We start from the raw sequence: 26,632 nt of genomic DNA on the forward strand, positions 1-26,632 counted from the left end.
AGTATCATTTTTCCCAAGATATTTCTATTTTACTAAAATCCAATATGGCCGCCGGCAGCCATTTTGTTAGGAGACCGGAAATAGTACCGACGCTTTACATTCGTTAATACCTTTCAAACAAAAAAAAATTCATGAAATTCGGTCAAAATTTACTCGAGATATTGTCAAAATACACCACGTTCACTGTACTTCCGAGTAGCCAGATAAGAGCTCACTCCAAGAGACCTAGCTCACGCTCCGGAGAACATATTTTCATTTTCCCTGATTGGTACGGTCAATACCTATCTAATAAAGCTAAAACAGACGAAATATGTTCAAATGTGGCCGACCTACAAGCAAAAACTGCTTGCCGCCCTGTGCCTGTTTCACACCAAGGGGTCTAACTCACGAGTCGGTCATCCGATTTCCATAAACTTTTTTTTTTTCGATCGGTATTGTAAATACCTTTTATTTGACGTATCACTTACAAGTTTACCGTTTAAATGTCCGGAGATATCTTCGAAAAACCGTAAAGCACTTATTGGGCCACAGCTCGGGAGGGGTCGATCCAAAATCACTCATCTTCGAACTTAGCCTGTCTTTTGACATTACCAAACGGGAAAAAAGGAATTTTCAAAATCGGATGCGTTTTACTCAAGTTATCGTGCAGACAGACAGACGGACAGACGGACATTTTTTTTTTCGCGGATTTGGCATCTCTAGACAACCACAATAGGTTTCCCCTTACTCAGGGAGTCCAATTCGACGTGTTACAAACGTATGCGTAAACCTATAAGACCCCAGTACTTCGTACGGGTCTAAACACAGCAAAGAACAACGCAGTGCATGAGCACTGGTGGAAAATTCCACTTTCTTCCCGTGAGCAAAATAGCCATAAAAATTTCCCGCTTTTGATCGCCTTCGAAAGACCTTGTTCTCGCAAGTGCTTTACACCGAAAAGCGTGCATTGCAGAGAAGTATTCCTACCATCAACTAGCGAACGAAGTTTTCTGATTTGCAATTTCGACTATTTCAATTCCATTGCTACCTTGGACCTCCCTGACCATCGCGAAGCACAATTTCTAATCAGACCCGACAACCGATCGATAGGAAAAATGAATTTTTTGTGTCCAGTTGCAGGATGAAAGTCGATCCGCAAAGTTCATTTCAGATGGCTACCCTACACTTACCAGTCAATGCATCCAAATGAAAAGCGATTGGTGTTGGTAGTTGAACTGATCCGCAATTTATTTACACTCAACTACAGGTTCATGTTAATTGCAAATATTTTTAAGAAAACACTAGATGGAAATGAGGCACCCCCATTTTATCGAACCGGTACCCATTCTTCGAGTACTTCGGCAAACTTCTTGCGCTCTGTTGGACAAATTTCCATTGAACTTTATCGAAAAAGGCATCGATTGATAAACAATTCTTACCCGGCATTGGAAAGTCCTCCGGATGCAATGAAATGTAGTGGCGGTAGCTTGCATCTCTTTCGGCATAGTAGTCCCTTCTCCAAACATCTATGGTTCTCGTACCAAGAGCGAACACTCCAGCGGTGAGAAAGTGTTTCTGGATGCCTGAAATTCAATTGTTTTCTGTCAGTTCAATGCCGTTTTTGTGTGGTGCCGGTATCACAGTGCGCACATCCAGGTACCTTTTCGGTATGTTTTTAAATTGAAAAAGTTACGTCACACCATACGAACCTGATAATAGTGGACGTCTAGTTCCGAAATTGGCGAAACACATCATACCAAAGCCAATAGCAGCGCCCATGGCCGGTAAATAGATATCATGGAGAAATGTTTTGGGTCGAGTCGCTTCACCATCGAACAGCTCGTCCCAATTTGATGGCATTTGCATAGGCATTTTGAATGCTTTATTTTGATATCCGATGTTACGAGGAAAAAATAGATGTACGGACTGCGAGAACTGTCAATGTTGACATTTAGCTAATGTCACAACCATTCGGTATGATGAAATTTTCAGTTCAACAAATTAGTTTGTGATGTATATGGTAGATGGCGACCGTTTCGTTGAAGGTGAGCAATTTGAAATTTATCTAAAAAAACGATTTTGAAAGCACAAAAAGAAACTCAAAATGAAAGTCAAATAGAATATGGAAAATGTCACCTCCGATTCTCTGAGGGACGCTTATAAACCTTGAACACAGATCTCTAGTTTTACAATGAAAGGATTGCAAACCATTTTACCTTGCACTTTCAACCAGTTGAAATTCAAATTATGACTTTAAATGAAGCAAAATGGTAAATTCGTCAACCTATGAGGGATAGACGATATCATTCATTTCTCCTTCTTTACCTCGTTCTTTATATAATATTGTAATGTACTCTCATGTCTGATAAGAGAGATTTTTAGGGTTTAAAGAGAATGTCAAAAAGAGTATCACCCATCGGATTCAGTTAAATTTTGACGTATCACCCATCGAAACCAATAGATCATCTTCAAGAGACAGTATTTTCAGACATAACCTCACTATCGTTAAATGTTTCGTTAATTCATTAATTCATTTTTATGAGATTTTTTTTAACGTGAATCGCATTTCTTGACGTGAATGGTATTTCAAACGACCTTGAAGATCATATATCAGAGAAATGATAAGTTGGTACGACTGTGGCGAGATAGAAGGCAAAGTATATAAACACTTTATATACTTTGCTTTTAACACTATTGTCGTTTGATTAAGTCGGTGTAGATGAATTCAAAGTGACCTGCATGAGTCACAAAGTGATATTTTCTTTTTACAAAATGCCATATTGTGAATCAAGCATTCTAAGCAATTTTGTGATTGTAAACAAAGGGAGAGTGGCGTTTATAGCGAACTTTCGTGCCACTGCACATCTGATTTGGTTATAGATGTCATTATCTCCGCCATATACCTCGGATTTTTGAGTAACATTGCAGTTGATTACTTGTAAACGCTTTGCGTTATCGACTAAGCTATTAATGAAAGTATAGAACAGGTATGACCGACTTACTTATCTTCAACGCACTCACAATTTATCTAGATCTCTTCAGTTTGCGAAACCAATGACAGATACCTTGTTCACTTTGACTATTTAGTGTGCTAACTAAATTACAACCAACCTCACAAAATCGCAATAAATTTTAAATTCCTGAGAAATTCAACCTAAAATGTAGCGAAACTGAAAACAAATTCAGAGGGGTTTTTAGCGTTACAATTTGGCAACGGGCTGAGAATACATACATAGCTCTCGGGGACGAGGACAAATCATCAAAAACTCCTTTTCAAACTTTAATTTGGGCATCATCCGAGACATTAAAACTAAATTGCTTTAGTCTTTATTGTTGATTGAAGATCCTGTGTACATCAAACGTTGCGTCGTTAACCAGGACGTTTTGGATTACTGAAATTACCCCCAGCTGAAATACCTACAGATAAATCGCTAAGTGAACATCAGAAAAAACATTAAAACAAACAGAGAAATCGATTCTCTTCGCTCCCATGTTAAGTGAATCTTGAGATAGAATTGCTGTTTCGACCTCAGACTAAATACTTTCAATTCACTCAACATTCTCATATGAAGAATGTTGAGGGTTTACCCGATTCCTTTTCTTTCTTATTTTATACCTGAAATGCCTAAAAATTTGAAATAAAATCAAACAAGGCTTGCCATAAATAAAGCTCGCCAGAAAAGCAAATCTCTTAACAGAGTTAAAAAACTCTTCCGTGAAATTTGATAGCTTGGCTATCGGACAGAGAGCTGTTTCGGCCTCAGAACTCGGTGGCGGCCCTAGGACAAATATTCAAATATTCAAATATTGCGCAGTCATGCGAAGTTTGCTGTTAGTTAGTTAGCACACAAACCTTGGCCTGTGATCGCACAGAAACTTGATCTATATTGATTAGAAAAAATAATTATAAACTGCATCTATGTACATACCTGTCTTATAGAGTGTTCCATTTCGGAGATGGTTCAAGTTTGTCCCACGGCATCGTCATATAAAAAATACCGAAAGTGAACACGTAACTCATTTTTTGTATGATAATGTCCCACGCGTCCCACGGCATAAAAGTGAACTATATCCGAAATGGAACACTATACTTCCAATGCTCTGCACGTGGTTCCTCACTATTATAGATGTTGCCTCGGATGGCGCCATCTATTATCTTTAATTTCTGTTGATTCGTAACGTCAGTGTTTATGTAAATGAATACGTAGATTATGCAAACGTCGGTTGTGAAACTTTTTTTTTTCAATTTAAAATTGATGAATCGGTCTAAATTATAACTGTGTTAAGTGATTTAATTAGAAAATGTGATTACTATGTGGCATGCAGTCTGTGAATTTTGTTTCCTAAAAACCAACGCTCAACAAGCATCGCTCAATATCAAAAGTCAATGTGTTATTTTCGAGAGATCATATCATTTTGTCATAATTATCATAATTTAAAGAATTAATTTCACGAGTGCTTTGTTGAAAGTTCTGAGTTCTGTAAAAAAAAGTTAGGTTAGTGGGGTTAGTGACCATAACATATAATACCATATGCACAGTCGCTGCTCGCAGTTGCTCATGAAATACATATGAAGCATATGAAATGTTGAATGTTAGAAATTCGTTGGTGACCTAATCTAAGGTTGAGTAAAAGATGAAAGGGACATGTTCAGATGAGGCATTGACAACAGCTTTTGGTAAGTACGTCGCACATTATTATCTTCATTGTATTTGAAGAAGACTTGGGGCACTGGTGCAGTCACTTTTTTGACACCAAATTTAATAATTTTGTCAGTGATAGTAAACATTAACTTGCTTCTCTCAAACAACCTCAACGTTCTTGCTTTTCGGTCTGTAAACCGTTTGAAGGTTTGTTTCAAATGGTAGCCTTCATTATGTAATGAATCATAATTCTAACTCGTAACTGTAACTGCCACAAACTTTCAACTCATCCAAACAAGTTTCCACATAATTATCTTGTATCTAAGTAGAAAATGACCGTCAATTGTTTGATATGCATTTTTTTACTGCATTTGTTATAACATACGCTTTGCACTAAAAGATTAAATCACTAGAGCGCATTGTACATTTTTGTTGTCTCTGCCGATAACAGATACAGATGATATAAGAAATATGTATTTTAAGTTGTTTTTTATAAAGGCATGACTTGAAGCACAGTTCTGCTCATTTCATGAACAATGAACATGCTAGGAGCATTGCTATGCTTGAAGTTATTTTTTACATGCAGAAGTGTGTTCTAACACCGCAGACGTCAGCCTCCATATTACTCTTCTAAAGTTGAAACATTTCTTGTAAAATAATATTCACAACAACTCTCAAAGCAGAAAATATGTCTTATTTTACTTTTCAAAAACTGTAGACTGCTCCTTCGACGTGGATTTTAAAATATTTTAGAGTTACAGTTCACGACTGTGACTTTTCCCAAGGATATAAACATTGGGGAGGTCAGATACGCGCGTGACACACCAAAGTTGACGATAAAATGGAGGATTTCATACAAAAATTCATCTACTGTGATATTCTCGTCTCCTGTGTGACCTCCCCAAACTTTACAGCCTTGACTTTTCCTACTTGCGCACGAAATTATTGTGAGTTTTTGACTTTTCGTATGACTTTGTGTTTTGTGACTTTCCGGAGCAGTTTCCCCCTCGGTATGAATTATATCTTTTAAAATGACCCAGTCAATTCCCGTTCGATTGCTAAGAATGTGTTTAAAAAGCCGATACACTGCATTGTCTTCATCCATTTGTTGTTCGTCGGTCAAGAGAGCAAAATGTTATCGCGGAAATGTTTTGTGGCGATAACTGTATTAGCGTTCGCAACGACAGTGTTAAGTGATGATACACAGTCAGATCAACAGTACGTTACAGTGAAAACTGAAAGTGGTGAAGTGAGAGGTTGTACGGAGTTTACATTGCTGGAAAAACGGCAATATTATGCATTCAAAGGAATTCCATACGCCAAGCCAACAGTTGGCCCATTGAGATTTAAGGTAATTTGTTGGACATACTTTGAACAACTTTGATAAAGCAAGAAAATCCGCTTGACATAGGCACCACAAAAAGTCGATTCATGGACGGGTGTCTTGAATGCGACCGAATATGGACATTCATGTTTACAAATATCCGATAACAACACTCTGACTGGAGAAGAAGATTGTCTAACGTTAAATATTTTCACGCCGAATGTCAATCCCACCGAAAAATTGCCAGTGATTTTCTATATTCATGGCGGAGGGCTCATAAATGGCGGATCCAATGTGCAAGGACCGGGATTTCTGCTTGAGGAGGATGTGGTTTTTGTGACTATCAATTACCGATTAGGTCCATTCGGTTTCATGTCATTGGGTACACCTGACTATCCCGGTAATGCAGGATTTAAAGACCAACTTTTGGCTTTGAAATGGGTCAACGATAACATTCACCACTTCGGTGGTGATCGAAATGTGATCACACTGCACGGTCATAGTTCCGGTAGTCATTCAGTCAATCTTCATGTTTTATCACCAGCATCTCGTGGACTATTCCGGCGAGCAATTGGTGGTAGCGGGTCTGCACTGAATCCGTGGGCATTCACTAGTCAAAACCACACCAAAATTGTCCTTGAATGGATGGAAAAGCCAAACGCAAGTCTAGATGAAATCATCAAATGGCTCAACACTGCCGACAGGGAACAGTTTCTGAAAGCAACATATTCACCGGCTGACACACCCAAGAGGTCACTAATGGCAACATGGACTGCGGTCATAGAAAATGAAGAATGGGAAAATACTTTTCTCACAAAATCCCCGGGGAGATACTATCGAGAAGAGCCCAGCGATGTTGACATAATGTTTGGCTACAGTGTATTGGTTGGTAGTATTTATGCATCAAAGAATCTTTAATGAACATGAGGACATTCTCTTTCGATAGGAAACTATTGGTGTGCAATATGAAGATTCACTCAAACCTTTCGAAGTACAACTACCACTGATTGGACTGAATTATACTTTCGATTCTGATAAGTACCGAGTGTACGTAGAGGAAATTCGAAAATTCTATTTCGGCGATCACCCCATCGACAAAGACCATCTTGCCGAATCTTATAGGCTCATGGATGATGTGTTATTTGTCTATGGAATCGATCAAACTATTAAAGCTCAAGCTAGACGATCGACTGGACGAACATATTACTATGAGTTAGTTGTAACGACCACCCGAACAACAGCTCTCAAATTCTAATTTTTCCTAAAATCTAAGATTTGCAACCGTTCTCGGACTAAATGCTTTTCGAGACTACACAAACGCTACAGCATTAGGATTTTCAGGTGCCACCCATGTAGAAGATATGCTTTACCTGTTTAATACCAAAATATGGGCACCAGAAACTCTCTATGACGGACTTCGTTTGGATTCGCCTGAAGCACGATTCATTAGGTTTTTGAGAACATTCGTATTGAATTTCGTTAAATCAGGGTAAGCCTATAGAAGACTCGCATGATAAGCTCAACTGATCACTGTTCATCTAACAGAAATCCAACACCAAATGATAAACCGGCTGCAGTTAGGCCAATCGGAGGTGATGTCATCAATTACGTTAGGATAGAAGCTGATCGATTAGTACCCGGCGTTAGTCCACGGAGACAGTCTATACAGTTTTGGGATGAATTCTTCGCAAAACACCCAGACGTTTTCGATGTGGAATGGTTGTGATGACCATTTGGGATGCAGTAGACTAAAAATGCTGCTCGATGATGTCTGTAAAATGCTCCGATCAATTTCTTTAATAAAATTATCTGATGTTACCACAGCTACTTGGGATGTGGTAGGGGCATTGGTCAAATCTTACCCGGTTTAGATAACACAAATAGTTTCCCTGGAGGACTAGTTAGAAGGAAATCCTCCTTTTTCATACGGTTTTTTTTTAGATCCCTACGTCCAATTGTTTTTAATTATTTTCGATTCCACTTCAACTTCTGCTTCGGTGGTCATTATTATGCTGCGCAATTGATGATAATATTCACAAAAATCTAGTACATTTGAGCTTTAGTTTCCAAATATCATTTGATTTCCCTCTAGAGCTCGACGACGTTGATCTTCATCGTCACTTTCTTCAACAAATGACTGTGTCTTAACGTAAAAATAGCTAGAATGCTATTCGCACATTGTGCGAATAGTGACTTTATAATACTGTGGTCATTCGCAAAATGTTTGGGCGGATCTCTTTCGTTCCCTTTTGATGCAACGTATAAATAAGGTGTTTGGTTCGATCCTAATGACTTCGTCCTTATACAAGCTGTATTATGAAGATATTTCGGTCAATTCTACTGATTTTATCCTGATACAAATTCTATTGGGAAGATGTTTAGCTCTACAAAATACAAATTTTCCTTTGAAAAATGTCACAAGTAGGAGTTCCTTCAACAAAAGGATGTTTCTTTAGAATGCGCGAATAGTGAAGAAAAGGCTTATTCGCCAGTTGTGCTAATATTCACTTTATAATACTTTGGTTATTCGCACATTATGCGAATAGTCACTTCTTAGCTATTCATATCGGACCAATGTGTCAATAAACTATTATAACGTTACTATTTGCATAACACTAAAAACAACAAGATGTCTGAGAAGCATCACTCTTCTCAAGGTAATGCTCTCCCAGCGAATGAGGTAGTTCATCATTCTATTAAAATCAGTATGACTCATGATTTCGTCGATAAAGATCGTCTGACCGATAAGGAATTTCCCGTATAGTAATTTACGCAGTATGTCTAATAAAAAAACCCAACTCTAGCCGTCTCACTATATTTCTTGATTGTTATTAGAATTCAATTCATTCCATATAAACAAAAACATCTCCATACGTTGACTAGTTCAGTTTTGGATTGAATGCAAATCGAATCAAAAGATGGAATATTAATATGAGATCAATGTTTAAATTATTTCTTTTGAAATGACCCAGGAAATTCCCGTTCGACTGCTAAGAATGTGTTTAAAAAGCCGATACACTGCATTGTCTTCTTGCATTCGTACTTCGTCAGTCAAGAGAGCAAAATGCTATCGCGAAAATATTTTGTGGCGATAACTGTATTAACGTTCGCAACGACAGTGTTAAGTGATGATACACAGTCAGATCAACAGTACGTTACAGTGAAAACTGAAAGTGGTGAAGTGAGAGGTTACACGGAGTTTACATTGTTGGAAAAGCGGCAATATTATGCATTCAAAGGAATTCCATACGCCAAACCAACAGTTGGCCCATTGAAATTTAAGGTAATTTGTTGGGCACACTTTCGAAAACTTTGATAAAGTAAGAAAATCCGTTTGGAATAGGCACCACAAAAAGTCGATTCATGGCCGGGTGTCTTGAATGCGACCGAATATGGACATTCATGTTTACAAATAATACCCGACACCACCCTTCTGACTGGAGAAGAAGATTGTCTAACGTTAAATATTTTCACGCCGAATGTCAATCCCACCGAAAAATTGCCGGTGATTTTCTATATTCATGGCGGAGGGCTCGTATATGGTGGATCTATTGTGCAAGGCCCGGGATTTCTGCTTGAGGAGGATGTGATTTTTGTGACTATCAATTACCGACTAGGTCCATTCGGTTTCATGTCATTGGGTACACCTGACTATCCCGGTAATGCAGGATTTAAAGACCAACTTTTGGCTTTGAAATGGGTCAACGATAACATTCACCACTTCGGCGGTGATCGAAATATGATCACACTGCACGGTCATAGTTCCGGTAGTGAATCAGTTAATTTTCACATTTTATCACCAGCATCTCGTGGACTATTCCGGCGAGCAATTGGCGGTAGCGGGTCTGCAATGAATCCATGGGCATTCACTAGTAAAAATCACACCAAAATTGTCCGTGAATGGATGGAAAAGCCAAACGCAAGTGTGGATGAGATCATTGAATGGCTCAATACTGCTGACAGGGAACAATTTCTGAAATCAGCATATTCACCGCCTGACAAACGTGAGAAGTCAATCAAGACAACATGGTCTGCGGTCATAGAAAATCAAGAGTGGGAAAATGGTTTTCTTACAAAATCCCCGGGGAGATATTATCGAGAAGAGCCAAGCGATGTTGACATAATGTTTGGCTTTAGTGAATCGGTCGGTAGTATTTATCAATAGCATGAAAGAATCTTTAATGAACTTGAGGGCATTATCTTTCGTTAGGAAACTATTGGTATGCAATATGAAGATCTCAACAATCCGGATTCACTCAAACCTTTCGACGAACATTTTGAACTGCAACTACCGTTGATTGGTCTGAATTACAGCTTTGATTCGGATAAATATCGAGTGTACAAAGAGGAAATTCGAAATTTTTATTTCGGTAATCAGTCCATCGACAAAGACCATCTGACCGAGTATATTAGGCTGATGGACGATGTTTTCTTTATCTATGGAATCGATCAAATCATTAAAGCTCAAGCTAGACGATCAACTGGACGAACATATTACTACGAGTAAGTTGTAAAGACCATCCGACCAGTCGTTCTAAAATTTTAATTTTTCTTACAATCGAAGATTTGCAACCGTTCTCGGACTTAATGCTTTTCGAGACTACGCAAACGCTACAGCATTAGGATTTAAAGGTGCCACCCATGTGGAAGATATGCTTTACCTGTTCAATACCAAAATATGGGCACCAGAGAATCTCTACGACGGTCTGCGCCTGGATTCACCTGAAGCACGATTCATTAAGTTTTTGAGAACATTCGTATTGAATTTCGTTAAATCAGGGTAAGTCTACAGAAGACTCGCATGAAGAGCTCAACTGATCACTGATCACCTAACAGAAATCCAACACCAAATGATAAGCCGGCTGCTGTTAGGCCAATCGAAGGTGATGTCATCAATTACGTTAGGATCGAAGCTGATCGATTAGTACCCGGCGTTAGTCCACGTAGACAGTCTATTCAGTTTTGGGATGAATTCTTCGCAAAACATCCGGAAGTTTTCGATGTGGAATGGTTGTGATGACCATTTGGGACACTTGCTTTTTATTCCCACAATACACTAAAAATGTTGTTCGATAATGTACAATGCTCCGATCAATTTCTTAATAAAATTATCTGATGTTATCACAGCTTCAAAGTGAGCTGTGTTTGTCCGTCACTGGTATATACTAGGGGGCGTTCGTCAAATCTTTTCCGATTTTGTTAACATATTCCCTGGAGGTCCATTAAGAAGGCGTACGGTTTTTAATATCTGTGCCATCCTTACGAACAATTGTTTCTTTTTATTTCAATTCTACTTCTACTTCTCCCGGTGGTTATTATTATGCTGCCCATTGATTATTAGGATTCCTTAGACTAATCATACATAGACTGGTATTTTGTACGAAAAAAAAAGGTCCAGACACCAGTTAGTTTAAGATACACATTTCGTACAATTTTACGTAGACCTTTTCACTAACACTTGTAGGCTAGTAGTAATTTCACGCCACGCGAAATTCCTACTTTATTAGTGTAATTTCGCGCCCATAAGGAATTTCTTGCTGGTAGGAATCTCGTAACGTCTCAGTTGCGATGCAGGCATCCTAACATTTTGTAAAAGGAAAATCCACTTTTTCTGACTAAGGATACCGGTATCCTTGATGCAAAATATGTGTATCTCAGTTGGGATACCGGCATCCTAACGTTTTGTAAAAGGAAAATCCACATGTTCTATGTCGGGATACCGGTATCCTTGATACATAATACGTGTATCTCAGTTGGGATACCGGTATCCTAACGTTTTGTAAAAGGAAAATCCACACTTTCTATGTCGGGATACCGGTATCCTTGATACCACGGCAGAGTAAAATAAACCAGGCAGGAGCGGTTCATTTTCGAAACGTCAAATAAGGGACCTAATACATGGGATGAAAATGAACTCAAATGAACACTGACATAAATTGAAAAATTTTATTCGCAAAATATCAAGGGCTACTAGATATTTCAGGTCCCTAGTCAAACAAGCGCTCCTGCCTGGTTAACTTTACTCTGTCGTGTTGATACAAAATACGTGTGTCTCAGTTGGTTTACCGGTATCCTAACGTTTTGTAAAAGGAAAATCCACACTTTCTATGTCGGGATACCGGTATCCTTGATACAAAATACGTGTATCTCAGTTGGGATACCGGTATCCTAACGTTTTGTAAAAGGAAAATCCACACTTTCTAAGGATACCGGTATCCCTGATACAAAGCTCTAGGGTGTTAGAATAAAATTCGCATCTCCAAAATTTATGTGCCTGATACTCAACTGAATCTACCGCCAATTTATCGCCAGGTACTCGTAAAAATTCTCTAAATCAAGTTAGCCATTGAAAAATGTATGGGCGCGAAATTCCACTATAATATGTGTAATCTCGCGCGGCGCGAAATTACTCGTTACCCACTTGTAGGCGTCTAGGTATAATTGGTCCTCGGATAAGTCCAATTAAAATTCAATTATCACAATGGCTGCTAGTAGCATTGCGCACAAGAATTTAATATTGTCAAAACAAGGCGAAGGTGACTTTGGCAATCGCTCTAAAATTGAATTTTCAGTGAAAATTTAATTTTAGAATTTCATTGGTCATTTCCGTTGGCTCCTTCGACACCAATTTGAATCTGTTACGGTCTATGGGCATAGTTTTAAAACCGTGGTCTTCTGATGGTTTGATATTACATGTGGGCTGGACTCTCACTCTAATAGCATAGTCGATTCGAACAAAGATCTCTTTAATGAACGGATAGCATCAATAATCGACTGCGTTCACAAAAATAAATGAAGAGCACTGCACAATGAGATCATAAATAGAGTGAGTAGACATTGTGGAATTTTTGGGACAGGCCTGCAGGCCAATGGAATTTTTGGAATAAAATTGAATACTGGATTTTCGATTGAGTAATTAGTACTGTTGCGTTGAGGAATACTTGGCTGACCCTGACTCCGCTTCAAGTTAATCTCTTCATGTTTTATTTTCATTTTCGTTTTGAAACCACGGAAGATACAGCTATCAAAAATTAGTTAATATCACATTTTTGTTTTATGTAGGATCTGATATTTCTAGTCCCACAGACTCTGACAGCTGTTATATTGAATGAAATATTTGAATTTTTTCCCAGTCGAAATTTTTGTCACACACATGTAACGACCAGTTTACTGGGATACAAACCAAAAAACCATTCAATATCAAGACTGTCAAATCTGTGGATCTAGAAATTATGTAGAATCTGTTGAAAACGAAAATGTGATATAAAGTAAATTTTTTTAATTGTCGTCGAAATAGTGAGGCAAAGTTCGAAGATGGGCATATTCGGGTCGGCCCTTCGTGAGTTAGAGCCACCAAAGTGATTTAAGGTCTTTTGGTGATTTCTATGGCAAAATAAACGACGGAAATGGAAATGACACGGCAAATGATAAGTCTTGTCAATACCAATCCAGGAAAATAAAGTTTTTTCTGTATACGCGAGAGTGTATTGGTGAGCTATCATATGAATCGGTCGGTAGGGAAAGTAAACGGTCGAGAAGGAAAGTAACGGTTGGGAAGGAATGCACCAACACACTCTCACTATTACAGAAAAATATCTTTCAAAATACCCCAATCCACACTCGATGTGTGTTTTCTCTTGGGCTTCGCCCGCGCGTGCACACACATCTTGTGTGTATTGGGGTATGTTGAAATATACTATTTAAAATCGGGTGAGTGGACCGTGAGTTGAAAAAAAAAATTGGGTCCTTGGACGAAGGCTGGTACTAAGGCCCTATGTGTATTTTACATATAACTCGAGTAAATTTCATTCGTTTTTCGTAATTTTTGTTTGATTTGGAAGGTAATCGAAGGCCGAATAGTTGAAAAAAAAAATTAAATTTGGGTCCTCGGACTAAGGCCGATACTAGGCCCTTTGTGCATTTATACTCAATAAATTAAAATTTTAGGGCTATTTGAAATTTTTGTTACATTTGAAAGGAACGTCGTACGGGGCTTCGTAATTGCGCTATGCGCAATTTATAAGATGTACACATTTCATAATAATTTTACTTTAACTACATTAACGGGCGCAATAGGCTTACAAAGTAGGGTGACAGACGCACTAGGGTCACGTACGCAATAGATATACGGGTTCGTACGGGGTTCAATCGCAGCAAACGCTCCGATTGTTCTGATGGCTCGTTTTTACTTAACTGTTTGCGATGCTTTTTGGTACAAGTAACCAGAATTAACGTAATGACAAAGCGTTCTTGTACTTTTCTACTTTTATATGCACATGAAATAAATTAATTACAAAACCACCGTCCGAAATAACACCACCGAACTGTAAAGCAAACAACATTTTGTCGTATGATTTCACTTGTTTTCTACCGTCGTAATTAGATTAAAACATTCTCGCTTCAACTTGTACATTCGACGAATAAACTTTTGTAGCACAGATTCACAACAAAAACGTATCTATCTCTCTGCTTCCATATTCATTGTCCAACAACGAGTCGAGCATACAAATCTAAAGAAAAAATAATTTAAATTTCTGTAACGAAACCGAATCACGACTTTGAATCATCGTTTGAATGCTAAAATTGCAAAAAGATTATTGGCGGAAAAACTTTATCGCGTTACACATTTTTACATTATAACAACTTGCTTAGGTATCTATAACAGACGGATTTGCTGTTTTTCATTAAGTTTTTTTTTTTTTACTTTTTTGTTTTATGCGAAACGAGCATATAATACAGGTAGGATTCATGTGCATATTGAATAGCAACGAGAAGAAGGGATTCATCAATAAAACTGAAAACGAATGAAAAATAAAACGAACAAGTAAAACTTTAATTGAAGGCTTTTCGGGGCAGTGTCTGAATTGCAAAATTTTTGTTTTTCCTTTTTTTTAACTTTTTTTTTATTTTTCTTTCCTTTTGACGAACAAAAAAATTTATTCATCACACAGATCATCTTCGCATGAATCAAACTGAAAAAAATTTGGTTTTGTGTTTGTAAATATTTCGGTTGGTATGGTTGCGGGCTGGAGGAGATGTGGCTGTTTAAAGAAGAAGAATTTTTGTTTTGTTTTGAATCATCGAATTGTTCAAGACTCTGTTACATTAGGTGATTATTGTATGAATATGGCGATTAATCAGACGGATTTGATTGAAAATATGGAAGTGTTTTAGTCGTTATTGTTGTTGCTGCCTGGTTTTTTTTTGTTTTTTTTTTTATTATTATTTTTTCGTTATGATTCAATGCGATTGGCACATAGCATCAGAACCACTCCGACATATATATTCGTACATCCATAAAAATGTAGATGATGGAAGAGGTAGGAATATAAGAATCTTGAATTTACGGCCATATTACACTCGGGGGTACATAAGCGTCAGTGTTTATTTCGAACGATTTTTTTTTCTTCGTATGCAATCATATTTTATTGTCGATGTTGATAAATAGTACACACCAAAGTATGATGGAAGAGTGGAGAAGAGAACAAAAAAAAAGAAGATGAAGGATTTTTGCGACTGTGGAAATGATTCGGTTTTTTATGTATATTTATGAAAAATGTACGTAAGCATAAGCACACGTACAGAGGCATCTTTACATGAAATCATGAGCCTCAGGGTGATATTTATGCATAAGAAAAAATATTTCTGAAAAAAACTGATCTTTGCATAAAAACCAATTTTTTTCCCTTTGCGCTGAAGAATGCAAAGATTTTTATGTTTTATTGCAGTGGCAGATATGTGTTTGATATTAATTTCGAAGATTTATGAATTTCAGGCGAATTGCAAAGCGAAGGTTTCGTTTTTTCGCTTTGCTACTTGATTATATATTGTTATTCCAATCATATACGGCAACGTATCGAGATAATTTCGTAGTCGCATTCAGTTGTTGGAATTTCTCACAACTGCGGAAAGTAGAACAATCCGACTAACGCGAAACATTATGTCCAGACAGAACAGTTTGTAGTTAAATACCCACATCACCCACATCACGCCCTGAGAAGTTTTTAATAGCTTTTCCTATAAAAGTCAAAGCGATATGATCGTGATATTCACTTCCCGAGTCCTGAGAATTGTTACACATACTGGAGCTACGCGGTGTGCTTAGTTTAAGAAACTATGATAAATGAAATGAAATTGAAATTAAATGAAATTGAGTCATCTTTATCTTTGCCTTTTTATTTGATCAGAGTCCCAGATCAGATTTGCATATAAGTTTACAAGTCAGGATGGTGAAAAGAAGAAAATTTGCCTCAAGCTGTTACAATTCTAATATTTTGAAATGAATAGAAACGGAAGGTTTTATGACGATGTCGGTACTTTTAGAATTAACCGAAAACATGCATTTTTCATATAGAAATTTCTTGAGGTACAATAAACTTATGTTGTCGTGTAGGGTGTCATTAGAAAGATACTTTCATGTTCTTTCAGGACAAAGGGTCTTATTGGGTTTTGGAAGCATCTACGATTAAATATTTATTTATTTATTTTATAATCACCAACGGGTGAAACCCTACTCGCGTATACAACTAAAGTACAATGGTTATTCGCACAAATTAAATCTAAATGAATCACGAAGACTTGACTAGAATCAAAGCGCTGCGTTGAAACAATGAACGAGAAAACAAACAAAAAAAAACCGACGATAAAGTACAAAAAATCTTAAAAATCATTGGTCAATAATGAAAATAATCGAACCGATCTACACATAAAAGCATACGGATCAAGATGAGAGCAAGCAATGTAAATAATAAAGTACCAATCAACAAAGCACAAGAAAATACAAATTTTACAACTTCGGAAATGTGACCACTTATACACTTCAACTTCTCAAAGCGTAAATGCTTCTAAACCCCCATAAGACTCAATTTGCCCTAAAAGAACATGAAATTACTTTTCTAAAGACAACCCGCACGACACTGTATGTTTCGTGTATTTGCAGAAATTTCATAAAATCAATCTCTTTTATGGAAATTGACATAAGAAAAATGCATGTTTTTGGTTTTTGATCACCTCCTACCGTGTGACAAAAAGAAGAATTTTTTTGAAAGTGTATTTGGCCTTTAGAGTTTTGGACACCTTTCTGGGCACATATATAAAGATCCACTATAAAATGTGCTCGATATATGTGGGCTGTTTTTAAAGAGAATACAACATTTAAAAAAAATCTCCCATAAAAGATTCTCTGGACAACCACAGTCAAACATTAAAAAAAGAAAAGTAATAGCTCTTCATCTAGTCCTTCATCCCAATAGACAAGTAGATATTCTGTCGGCTTTTATCCTTTCTGCTTAGTTTTTCAGTAAAATAAATGTTCATTTTAACGTGACATGTCTCATGCCTCTGAAAACAAAAATTAATAACTCCGGACAAAATAACCCGGACATAAAAAACCCTATCCTTTATTTTATCATACTTTCGAACTCAGAACCGGTCTCCTTTCCTCGACTCTAGAATCGGAAATGTAGAGGCACTCTGATGCATTCGCGATTACAAAATATTTTACTCAAAAAAACATAGTTCTTCATGTGTTAAGTGTAATAATGTAATCGAATTGTAATCCACAACTACCCCAGATATAGTGAAATTAGGCATTTTTGTGCTCCTAATATTGTCTCAAGGAAGGGGTCATCTGACCTTAGTTAAGATCAAATGAACTAGATTCTCCATTTTAACAGTTCCATCTGATCTTTTTAAAACGGAAAACAGGTCACCTTATAACCATTAAATCTGTTACTTTCATTGTTGAAAATATCGTCCAGTCTTTGATGCGAAATCTTGTACTTTTTTAGTTTGACTATATGTTTTGCTATATAAAAGAGGATTAATATGAAATTAGCGCTCATTTTTGTCGTACTTATCAGTAACAGATGAATTACACAATTTTCAATTTTCTACCTTCCTTCATCTCATAACCAAGTCATGGCAAAATTAATTCACATCCCATTTGGCTAAATAATTGACAAAGAACAAACAATTTTTTTAAACGCCAATAAGTTCAGACTCGAACTCGACTTTGTGCTTTTGAAAAATAAAATCAGCTAATGGGCGTCACTGCCAGAACCGCATATACCCCAATACCACTATTAGCGCATTATGGTTGATACATCAAACAAGAATTATATATGCAACGAAAATCGACAACATTTCCAAAAAAATTTGCATAAATTTCTTTTGATCCAAAAATTAAATTTTTATTTTAGTTTTTTCGTTTCATTTCAATATTCATCTCCAACTCTTTTTGCACCAATTTTTAGATAACAACAAAAAGCGACAACAACATTCAATCAGCATAGTCCATTGAAATCATAAGAGAGACCCGCACACACCATAATTTTCAAATTGCAGTGGTGTGGTGAATTTTCTACAATCATTCCAATCAGATTTTAATTTACCATACTGTTGTGATACGATGTGCTGTCACTACAATTAACTGACCAACTGATCTGTTGAAAATAGTTACACCAGTTTCTTTAATGCAACGCTGTGATCTCCCACATCTGCGATCTGTATGACCTTACAAAGTTTATAGCCCTCGTTAAATGTACAATTGTGAGTAGTTATTTTGACCAAAGTCATCGTGCAACAATTGGATTGGATTGGATTGGATTGGATTGGATTGGATGGGAAGGGGGTTAAGCCCAGCACCTAAGCCTCTAGTGGGCCTGTTGTGCTATTGCACAAGTCACTTGATCATATGAATTGTGATTTTTCATCATATCTCTCCAGACTCAGATAGTTCACAAATCGACCGTGTAAACGTCCCATACGTTGTGAATTCTCTAAGCCACGAGTGGTATGCGAAGACCACAACCATCACTAATGACTCATGCATTTTCCCAATGAGCGACTAGTCGATAATAGATGGCGCTTATCCTACAGTCTGTTGTATATTGTGAATTGTGTCATTGACATTATGTCAATATGGCGTGATTGTTGCGAAGAAATCGAATATTGGATTTCTTTGAAATTTGCGACTTTGTTACGGTCGTACAGCCATTAGATAACTAATAGCGAGTGCTTAATCACCAAGTGATTAGAATAAAACCAGGCAAGCATTTTTGCACCGGGAGTCGAACCCGGGACCTCTTGGGTATGAGTCCTATGCTCTACCGATTGAGCTACCTGGACCCTCACAACAATGGCATCCACATTGATCGTTGAAATAAGGAACCGGAACATGTAGAAGATGTTTATGCCTGTAATTAGTAAGGACTGTCTGAAGTTAAGAAAGTAATCGACGAAAAACACCTTGTCAACTGTTATAAACTGTCCGAAAAAATTGAAAGATGATATTTTTATAACAGCTTATAACAGTTGAGCCGATGTTTTTCATTTATAACTTTCTTAACTTCCAAGAGCCCTCACTTTTTGTAGAGGCGACTATGTACTCAGGAATCTTGTTCTAGTTATAGAAAATATGTGAACGTAACAGACGGTTTAAAATTTGGAAAACTGTGGATGCTCTTGTTGTACAATGCTTTGTAAACGGATTATAATACTAATAGTAAGACGAAGGACTCTGCTCAATCATGGACACTAGTTCAACCGATATGTACAGTGAAGTACTGAGTTGAAATTTTTCTTTACGAGACATGGAGAAGACACTTAACCTTACACTTACCCTTTGGCAATCATCAGCTTTTTGTCGAATCTTCTACTTCTTTTGTTCCCAATTATAAACAGATTGCTACAAAATCTAGTACTTCATTTAGGTTGGCTTTAACATTGGTTTCGCTACAAAAGGCCAGGCTAGCTGGAGATTATTGATTATTTTTGTCACCGTTGCTGTTAACAGATGACAGTAAAAGACCACGATTTTCATGACACGAATTCTTTCTTTTCTAATGTAAAATAATAACATGGACCAACAAATACATCATAACAACCGAAATTCCCTTTAAAAACCCGAAACGGCCTACACATATTTTACCAAAAAAATATGCAAAAGCATATAGACATACGGCCGCAGGGTTTCTACTTCCTTAAATTGCTATCAGACGTAGATTATTTAAAAGAGAAAAACGAAACGTTTTTTTTTGTCTTCTCTTCCATGTGGACCATATGAAATGTGATCGATTGTAGATTTGATTTCGCATTATAAATGGTAAGATATGGGCAGTGTTATTATTTTGATGTTCCTTTGTTTTATCGATTTAATGATGCCCGAAAAATATCCGAAAAAATAATGATTTGAACGGACATTAGTCTGAAGAACGAGACTTTTTTTCGGATCGTGTGTGTATGTATGTTATCCGTCGATTTCCTAAAGGGATTCCAATTATAATGTATGAGCTTGTGTACCGAAACGTATAAAACAGAAATTATAGGAAAATAAATCAACAATTTTTGATGTTTATATACGAGAAATGTTGAACGAAATTTTTAACTGGTTTTAGCCTCCATCTTCATGGAATTTGATTGACTGTTAATCAAAGATAATTTCCGACATAAACTTTACTGCTGCAATTTGTTTCAATATTTAAAACATTTATCTTTGATTAACCATCAGAAAATATACAAACACACAACCGTCGTCGGTCGTCCCTTTTTTGTTAGCATATTATTCGAATAACTGAAACTGTTCCGAAATATAATAGCAAGCAAACGTTAAAACTTTCCACGCTCCTTTTTTCGTCTGTGTGTGATAAGTCCATTCGATATATCATCGTGCCCCGTAAAAACCCCTCCGAAAATCTCAAACATTGCATAAAACGAAATAAAATTAAAGTGAAATTGGAAACAGAAAATCTAATATGCAAACAACAATCTTTCAGTTGGCTGTCAAATTATGATTTATGATCGTAGACAATCTCCTCACTCGCACTTCTGAAATCATATTCCGAAAAGTGCCAGTCGAATGAAACATCACACACATTTCCATGCTTTCTATGTTTAATATATTGGCCGCGCTGTAGATGAGACGTTTTACGGAACATAATGGGACTTCAAAAATGTGTGTTCAATCCATCCTTTAGCTGATGAAATGAATTCAACTGTTGTACGGCTACATTGTGTATAACTTAGTCGATTTGTATGAGTTGTAAATTCGGATGACTGTAATGAAGATGGAAAAAAGGATAAAACGGAACGTTTGCCGAGAAAAAAGGGTACAGCCAATTTGTCTTATCCGTCGTTGGATTTTACTTTCAATCGTTGATGAGTTTTATAGCCTCCTCTTTCTTTGTAATTATTGTTTCGATTTTGGAGTTGAGTGAAATTAATCTTCAGCCGTCATTGTGTAGAAAACCGTATACGCAGAGACCGGAGATGAGCTACCCTAAATGGAATTGGAAATGTTGTCGCGACATTTTGAATTTGAAAATGTTTCTGACGAACCTTTTTTGGCTGCAGAAATGAAAAAATAAAAATAAATTAGCGCGTAATGCAAACTTGTAGACAAAATTATCGATTTTATTGACGTGTATGACAAACATTCTAATTTTGAGTGTACAATTCATGGAAGTTTTCAAAAATTTTCCACCCGATACTTCAATGCGAGGAGTAGATAACCACATTGCATATAGAAAATCCTTTTGCACTCAAATGAAAATCTTCAAAAAATTAAAGATCGGTATATCGGAACTGCTCAAGTTTCATTTAATGGTCACCAAATATTTCGACTATAATTCACAGTCATTATCAATGGTTGTTGACTGGAATTAACAAAAAATTAGTTACAGTCAACAACCACTGATAATGACTGTGAATTACAGTCGAAATATTTGGTGACCATTAAATGAAACTTGAGCAATTCCGATATACCAATCTTTAATTTACAATTGCTGCTCATTAACTACGAGAACTTCAAAAAATTCTTTAAACTAAGAAAATCTTTAAAAATCCCGAGGGCGAAACAACACGAACGAATGGTGGGACAGTGTTAGGCGAATAACGAGCGAATAAAGGCGAATAATGTGGAAATAACAGGCGAATAATGGCCGAACGGTGGGACAAGATTTTCCAGTGTTGTTTCCCCTCGTAAAAATCAGTGGAAATCAATGGAAAATCCTTTCGAATCCTAGAAAATCCTTTGCGGATTTTCTTTCGAAAAATCCCCTTTCACTCAAAATACAGACGTTTATCTGTCACTCGCTTAGATATTTTATAAAAATGCTGCTATGCTGCTCTGAAATCATAGTAGAAATTGTCTATACTATGAAAAACACAAATAGAATCTCAGAAGTTTTGGGACCCATTCACTCTTAACACATTAAGAAACCAAAACAATTATAACATTCTTTTCACTAAATCTGACCAATTATCTCATGATTAATTAACATTTTAGAAAGGGTGTAATCGTAGACAGATGGAATTGTTTAAATCTACTACTTCTCTTGTTTAAAGTGTCTCAAAGTGTTTGTTACTTCATTTGTTTCATCATCCATTCTGCTAAATAAGACTAGATTATCCTGAGGTCATTAATTATTCTTGTCGTCGTTGTTAGTAAACAGATGACTAAAAGTTTTACATAACTCATTGTCTTCTTTCGGTAAACACGTTGCATAAAATCAAATCTTGAATTTCAATGTACAGTGTATATTATCGAGTCTATACGATATTTTCTTGATATTAGGTAATAAATTTGACAAGTGGCGATTTGATTCGGAATTTTTTTTTTACATGTGTCTACATAAACATATTGACATATTTATAAGGAGCTACGCGCCTCTGATCAACAAAATTCACACGAAAACTCTTCTTTTCATCTTTTTATCCCTAGTCATGTAATATATATTATCTTTCTAGAACGATAATCTCGAGCTTATCCCTCTAGGGAGTTTTTGTTTATCTCGATATATCTGTTCTCGACAGATAAAATATGATATGCACCTCTTGCCAGACTGTTATTTTGACGTGTAGGCATTATGACCCACGCCTTCGGCTAGGGCAATAATGTCCTACACGTCAAAATACCAATCTTGGCAACAGGTACATAATATATATTACACACTTTTCACGAAGAAGTCGAGGCTTGCCAAGACTGATAGTGACAAGTGTGTACTCTATTTTATCACATAAGCGAAAACGAGACAACAACATAGACCTGAAGTGTAATTTTTGAATTATTCTTCTAGTTTAGTAATTTTGACATCCGAACATCGCGCGTATGTGATAAATACTATTACATGACTAGGGATAAAAAGATGAAAAGTAGAGTTTTCGTGTGAATTTTGTTGATCCGTGGTGAAGCCGAGGTCAATAAACACACGAAAACGAGACTTTTCATTTTGATCCCGAGTTATGTAATGGACTTTACATGCTGAGGGCGTCGAAAGTAGTGCTTGAAACATGAAAAGTACGGTTTTCGACGCATGTAGCATGTAAAATACTTTCTGCAACTGCGCTGCGAAAACTGAACTTTTTCATGCGTGATTTGGGTGGCGATCGAAGGGTCATTTTTTCTCTGGTTTTCTATGTTTTACTTTTCACTACTCCTTCTGAACGTCTGAACCATTAACCGTATTAACGCTTATCTCTAACTCTAACCATTCGACTATTGAGATATATAATCGCAGTGAACCGATTTACGAATGCAGTCTATTTGATCGTTCATACAGGTATTAGAATGTGTGTTAAAGGTAGAGTTATGTTTTGCATTTCAAAAGTTCCTTTTTCGCAGCTGGTTGCAGAAAACGTTGTATGCAACACGTTGCGAAAGTGGTAATTTTTGTCACACGATGTAGTTATCAAACTCGCTTCGCTCGACATAAATTACTAATGAGGTGTTTGATGAGCGTTTTATCAATAATTTGTAGAAAACTCGGATTGTATTATGCTTTCGACTGTTTACAATAATGTCGTTTGAAATTCGTGTCTAGTCAGCTGGCAAAGTTCTTATCATCTCCGGAGCGATAGCGGAGGACTTGACGCAGTCTAACCCCCAAAAAAAGAACGAAGAAAATTTTTTGGGACGCGGCAACTATGTATAGCTGAACATTTCAGTTTCTGCCCTTTAGACTATATCCCCACAAAACCTATTTTATCATATTCTCGCTTCAAATACGAGCAAAACGAGCTATCACTCGACTATGTAGGTTTAAAATTGCCGGAGATACATCGTTTTGAAATTTGTCATTTTCATACAAAATACACCAAATTGACTTTTCCCAAACAATCAAAATCTTTCAACTTACACTGTATGTTTCTATCTATCTATCGACGGTCGATCTCGGAAACTAGTCAGCCGATCTCCATGAAATTTTGCAGGAGCCTCAGGGTGGGCATAAAAATGAAAATGTGATACGCCATTACCCCAGAAAAAATCATAAATTTGTTTTATTGGCCTCGAAATGGTTTCTGAATGTGGTTTTCGAGGGTCGGGAACGATAAATTTTCTTGTAGGTCTGTTCGCGAACATCTGTCACTTTGCGACGCTGATTTTTTTGGTAAATTTTTTGTTGTTTTAAGTCAAATTTTTTTTGGTAAAAATTTTTTGGCATATGATGAGGAAAAGTAAGCTTGTTTGAACTATTTGGGTGTACAATTTAATTTTTGCGTAACGAAGCTGAACGCGTCAACTCTAGCGATATCATTTATTTTAGAAATTGTACTTCCAAGACTGCGTCACACTTTTCTCGTAGAGATTTTTGTTGGGATCTCTGAATTTGTTTAAACTTCTGTCAGTTCCTATTTAGTTTATTCGTCGACCGTCCGCTAATTTGTTATTTTAAATCAACTTATTCGACCGTTTTTGCCTAGGATTTAACCAATTATTTTAATTATTCGTGCCCTCCGATGTTTTAATGTAGGTGACTATCACTAAGCCAGTGTTTTTCGTTTAGATTCATTTTAATGTTTTGTTTTTAATTTATAGTTGGAATTGTGACGAAGCACTTATATGTTTTTTGTATTTGTAATTTTGAAACTGAAATAAATATATGAAATGAAATGAAGAGATGTCAATGGTAGTCCAAAGTCTGTAAACATTCGAGGTAGGATATTACGCTGTTGTCCTCATTGTAATGATGTTTTCAACCACTGATGATGACATCAATTTGATGTCGAAATTAATTTGGTAATAAATGAATTGAATTGAGCGACTCAAAGTTTTCTACAAATGTTTTTATTTACTGGAGTAGGGTTGCGCATCAAATGTGAGTCTACCGATACGAGCGAAGCGATTTCGGCAACTCATCGTGTGCGCAAAACCCCGCCATTTTCTAAAGTGTTAGCAACAAGATTTTATCTAATTTTCGTGCAAAACCACAACCCGTAACTAACTAACACCGAATCTTACTTCACTCACACGATAGTGCGCGAATACCTTAATATTGGTGAAATACCCTTATGTATTACATAGATTTGCGCATGACAATATAGTCGTGTACGAATCAACTACGTTTGCTGACTATATTGTCGTTGAAAATTATGAGTATTTTCAACTTGCCGGAGGTACTTATGGAGCGGAAACGTTAACTTTAACGAAAGCATCCGAAGATAAATTTAGAGTGACACAAAGAGCCATGGAACGGAGTATGCTTGGAATAACACTCAGAGACAGAATGACGAATCAATGGATTCGACAACAAACCAGGGTCGTTGATGTCATGGAAAGAATAGCATCTCTGAAATGGAGCTGGGCGGGACATATTGCAATAAGGACAGACGAACGTTGGACCAAAAAGATCATGAACTGGAGACCACCTAAAACACGAGCTATAGGTAGACCACCAGAGAGATGGACAAACGGAATTAAGAATATTTCAGGTACAAACTGGCAGCAAATGGCAATGGATCGTACGAAATGGAAAGAAGTTGGAGAGGCCTACATCCAGCAGTGGATAGAAACAGGCTGAAAAAGAAGAAGAAGAAGAAGAAGAAGGAGGTAATAGCTCTTTGCTAACTAGAGCGTAAATGGGTAGTTTTGCGCAAGAGATGTCAAAATTGTCAATCTGAGCTGCAGGTGAAGTTGACAACACATTGTATGCGCAAAACACACATTTAGTACGTGTTAGCAGCAAGATTTTATCTACTCCAGTGCGTAAAAGTATATTTTGCGTGCCTAAAAGTAACTTTTACGCACGGAAAATGAACTTTTACGCACTGGAGTAGATAAACTAAATTCTTGACCCATCTGACGATGCTGCGACCTCGGTATTATTACATATACCTAACGATCCAATTTTTATCGAATGAAAAGGACATGCTATCATACTTATCGCACATTGACCTTTCGTGTTCTGGTCCAACACTTTCAATAAAAATTCTCTTTGAATTTAAGTTTGTTGTTTCACAGTGAGCTCATTAGACTAATGGCTTAAAAATAAATTAATTTCTTAATTAGGCGCTCGCTCATGTTTTTCTTGAAATTATTTTTGGATAAAAAAGATCAAAATGACACAACACCCGAGAGACACATTTCATTTCTGTCTTTTCAATCACGAATGCTAATGACGAGTTATGATGTAAACTCGTCAAATAAGAAAATTAATTAAAAAAATTTATTCGAGCAAAAACAATCGACCGCCATCAATGTGAAAAATCGAAAAATCATCGCATCCACACCCGAGAACAAACATCTCATTAGTCATGTATCGTAGCTTAGTGATTGACACTGAGATGCATTAAAAACCAATCAATTTCAACATTCCTTAAATTAATTTCCATTTTGTTACAAAACTATATAACCGACAACGAACATGTAGGCTGAGTTTTCCCAACTAAAAATAAATCATCGAAAAATTTG

The 26,632-nt window shown here is 36.7% G+C and overlaps 2 protein-coding genes across 5 annotated transcripts; one reads left to right on the forward strand and one right to left on the reverse strand.

The window, feature by feature from the left end:
- Nucleotides 1–1,202: 1,202 nt before the first annotated feature.
- Nucleotides 1,203–1,930, reverse strand: LOC119078505 (NADH dehydrogenase [ubiquinone] 1 subunit C2). The gene is made up of 3 exons (XM_037186064.1): nt 1,689–1,930; nt 1,419–1,562; nt 1,203–1,356 (listed from the first exon to the last, which is right to left on the reverse strand). Exons 1-3 carry the CDS (start codon nt 1,849–1,851, stop codon nt 1,307–1,309), a joined length of 357 nt encoding a protein of 118 aa, XP_037041959.1. The 5' UTR covers nt 1,852–1,930; the 3' UTR covers nt 1,203–1,306.
- Nucleotides 1,931–5,706: 3,776 nt separating this feature from the next.
- On the forward strand, nt 5,707–11,081 carry LOC119079152 (esterase E4-like). 4 transcript variants are annotated; one of them, XM_037186967.1, is made up of 5 exons: nt 5,707–5,973; nt 6,034–6,831; nt 6,893–7,158; nt 7,220–7,435; nt 7,492–7,764. In XM_037186967.1, the coding sequence occupies exons 1-5, from the start codon at nt 5,755–5,757 to the stop codon at nt 7,670–7,672; spliced, it is 1,680 nt and encodes a 559-aa protein (XP_037042862.1). In that variant the 5' UTR covers nt 5,707–5,754; the 3' UTR covers nt 7,673–7,764. The 4 variants fall into 4 exon arrangements, with proteins under 4 accessions (XP_037042862.1, XP_037042861.1, XP_037042860.1 ...); XM_037186966.1 differs by lacking the exons at nt 6,893–7,158; nt 7,220–7,435; nt 7,492–7,764 and adding exons at nt 10,157–10,449; nt 10,511–10,726; nt 10,783–11,081 and having other exon boundaries at nt 5,708–5,973; XM_037186965.1 differs by lacking the exons at nt 6,034–6,831; nt 6,893–7,158; nt 7,220–7,435; nt 7,492–7,764 and adding exons at nt 9,290–10,090; nt 10,157–10,449; nt 10,511–10,726; nt 10,783–11,081 and having other exon boundaries at nt 5,709–5,973.
- Nucleotides 11,082–26,632: the final 15,551 nt, after the last annotated feature.

The sequence above is a fragment of the Bradysia coprophila genome, unplaced genomic scaffold (assembly GCF_014529535.1).
Source record: "Bradysia coprophila strain Holo2 unplaced genomic scaffold, BU_Bcop_v1 contig_297, whole genome shotgun sequence".
In the NCBI taxonomy this organism is placed as follows: domain Eukaryota; kingdom Metazoa; phylum Arthropoda; class Insecta; order Diptera; family Sciaridae; genus Bradysia; species Bradysia coprophila.

What these genes read in the sequence shown, in the direction of transcription:
- LOC119078505 (XM_037186064.1), bottom strand. Translation starts at nt 1,851, where the DNA reads ATGCCTATGCAAATGCCATCAAATTGGGACGAGCTGTTCGATGGTGAA. An exon ending in TAGACGTCCACTATTATCAG is followed by an intron (nt 1,563 to 1,688) that starts GTTCGTATGGTG and finishes ATTGAATTTCAG; the next exon opens with GCATCCAGAAACACTTTCTC. An exon ending in GGAGGACTTTCCAATGCCGG is followed by an intron (nt 1,357 to 1,418) that starts GTAAGAATTGTT and finishes TTTGTCCAACAG; the next exon opens with AGCGCAAGAAGTTTGCCGAA.
- LOC119079152 (XM_037186965.1), top strand. Translation starts at nt 5,755, where the DNA reads ATGTTATCGCGGAAATGTTTTGTGGCGATAACTGTATTAGCGTTCGCA. An exon ending in TGTTTGGCTTTAGTGAATCG is followed by an intron (nt 10,091 to 10,156) that starts GTCGGTAGTATT and finishes ATCTTTCGTTAG; the next exon opens with GAAACTATTGGTATGCAATA. An exon ending in TTGAATTTCGTTAAATCAGG is followed by an intron (nt 10,727 to 10,782) that starts GTAAGTCTACAG and finishes ATCACCTAACAG; the next exon opens with AAATCCAACACCAAATGATA.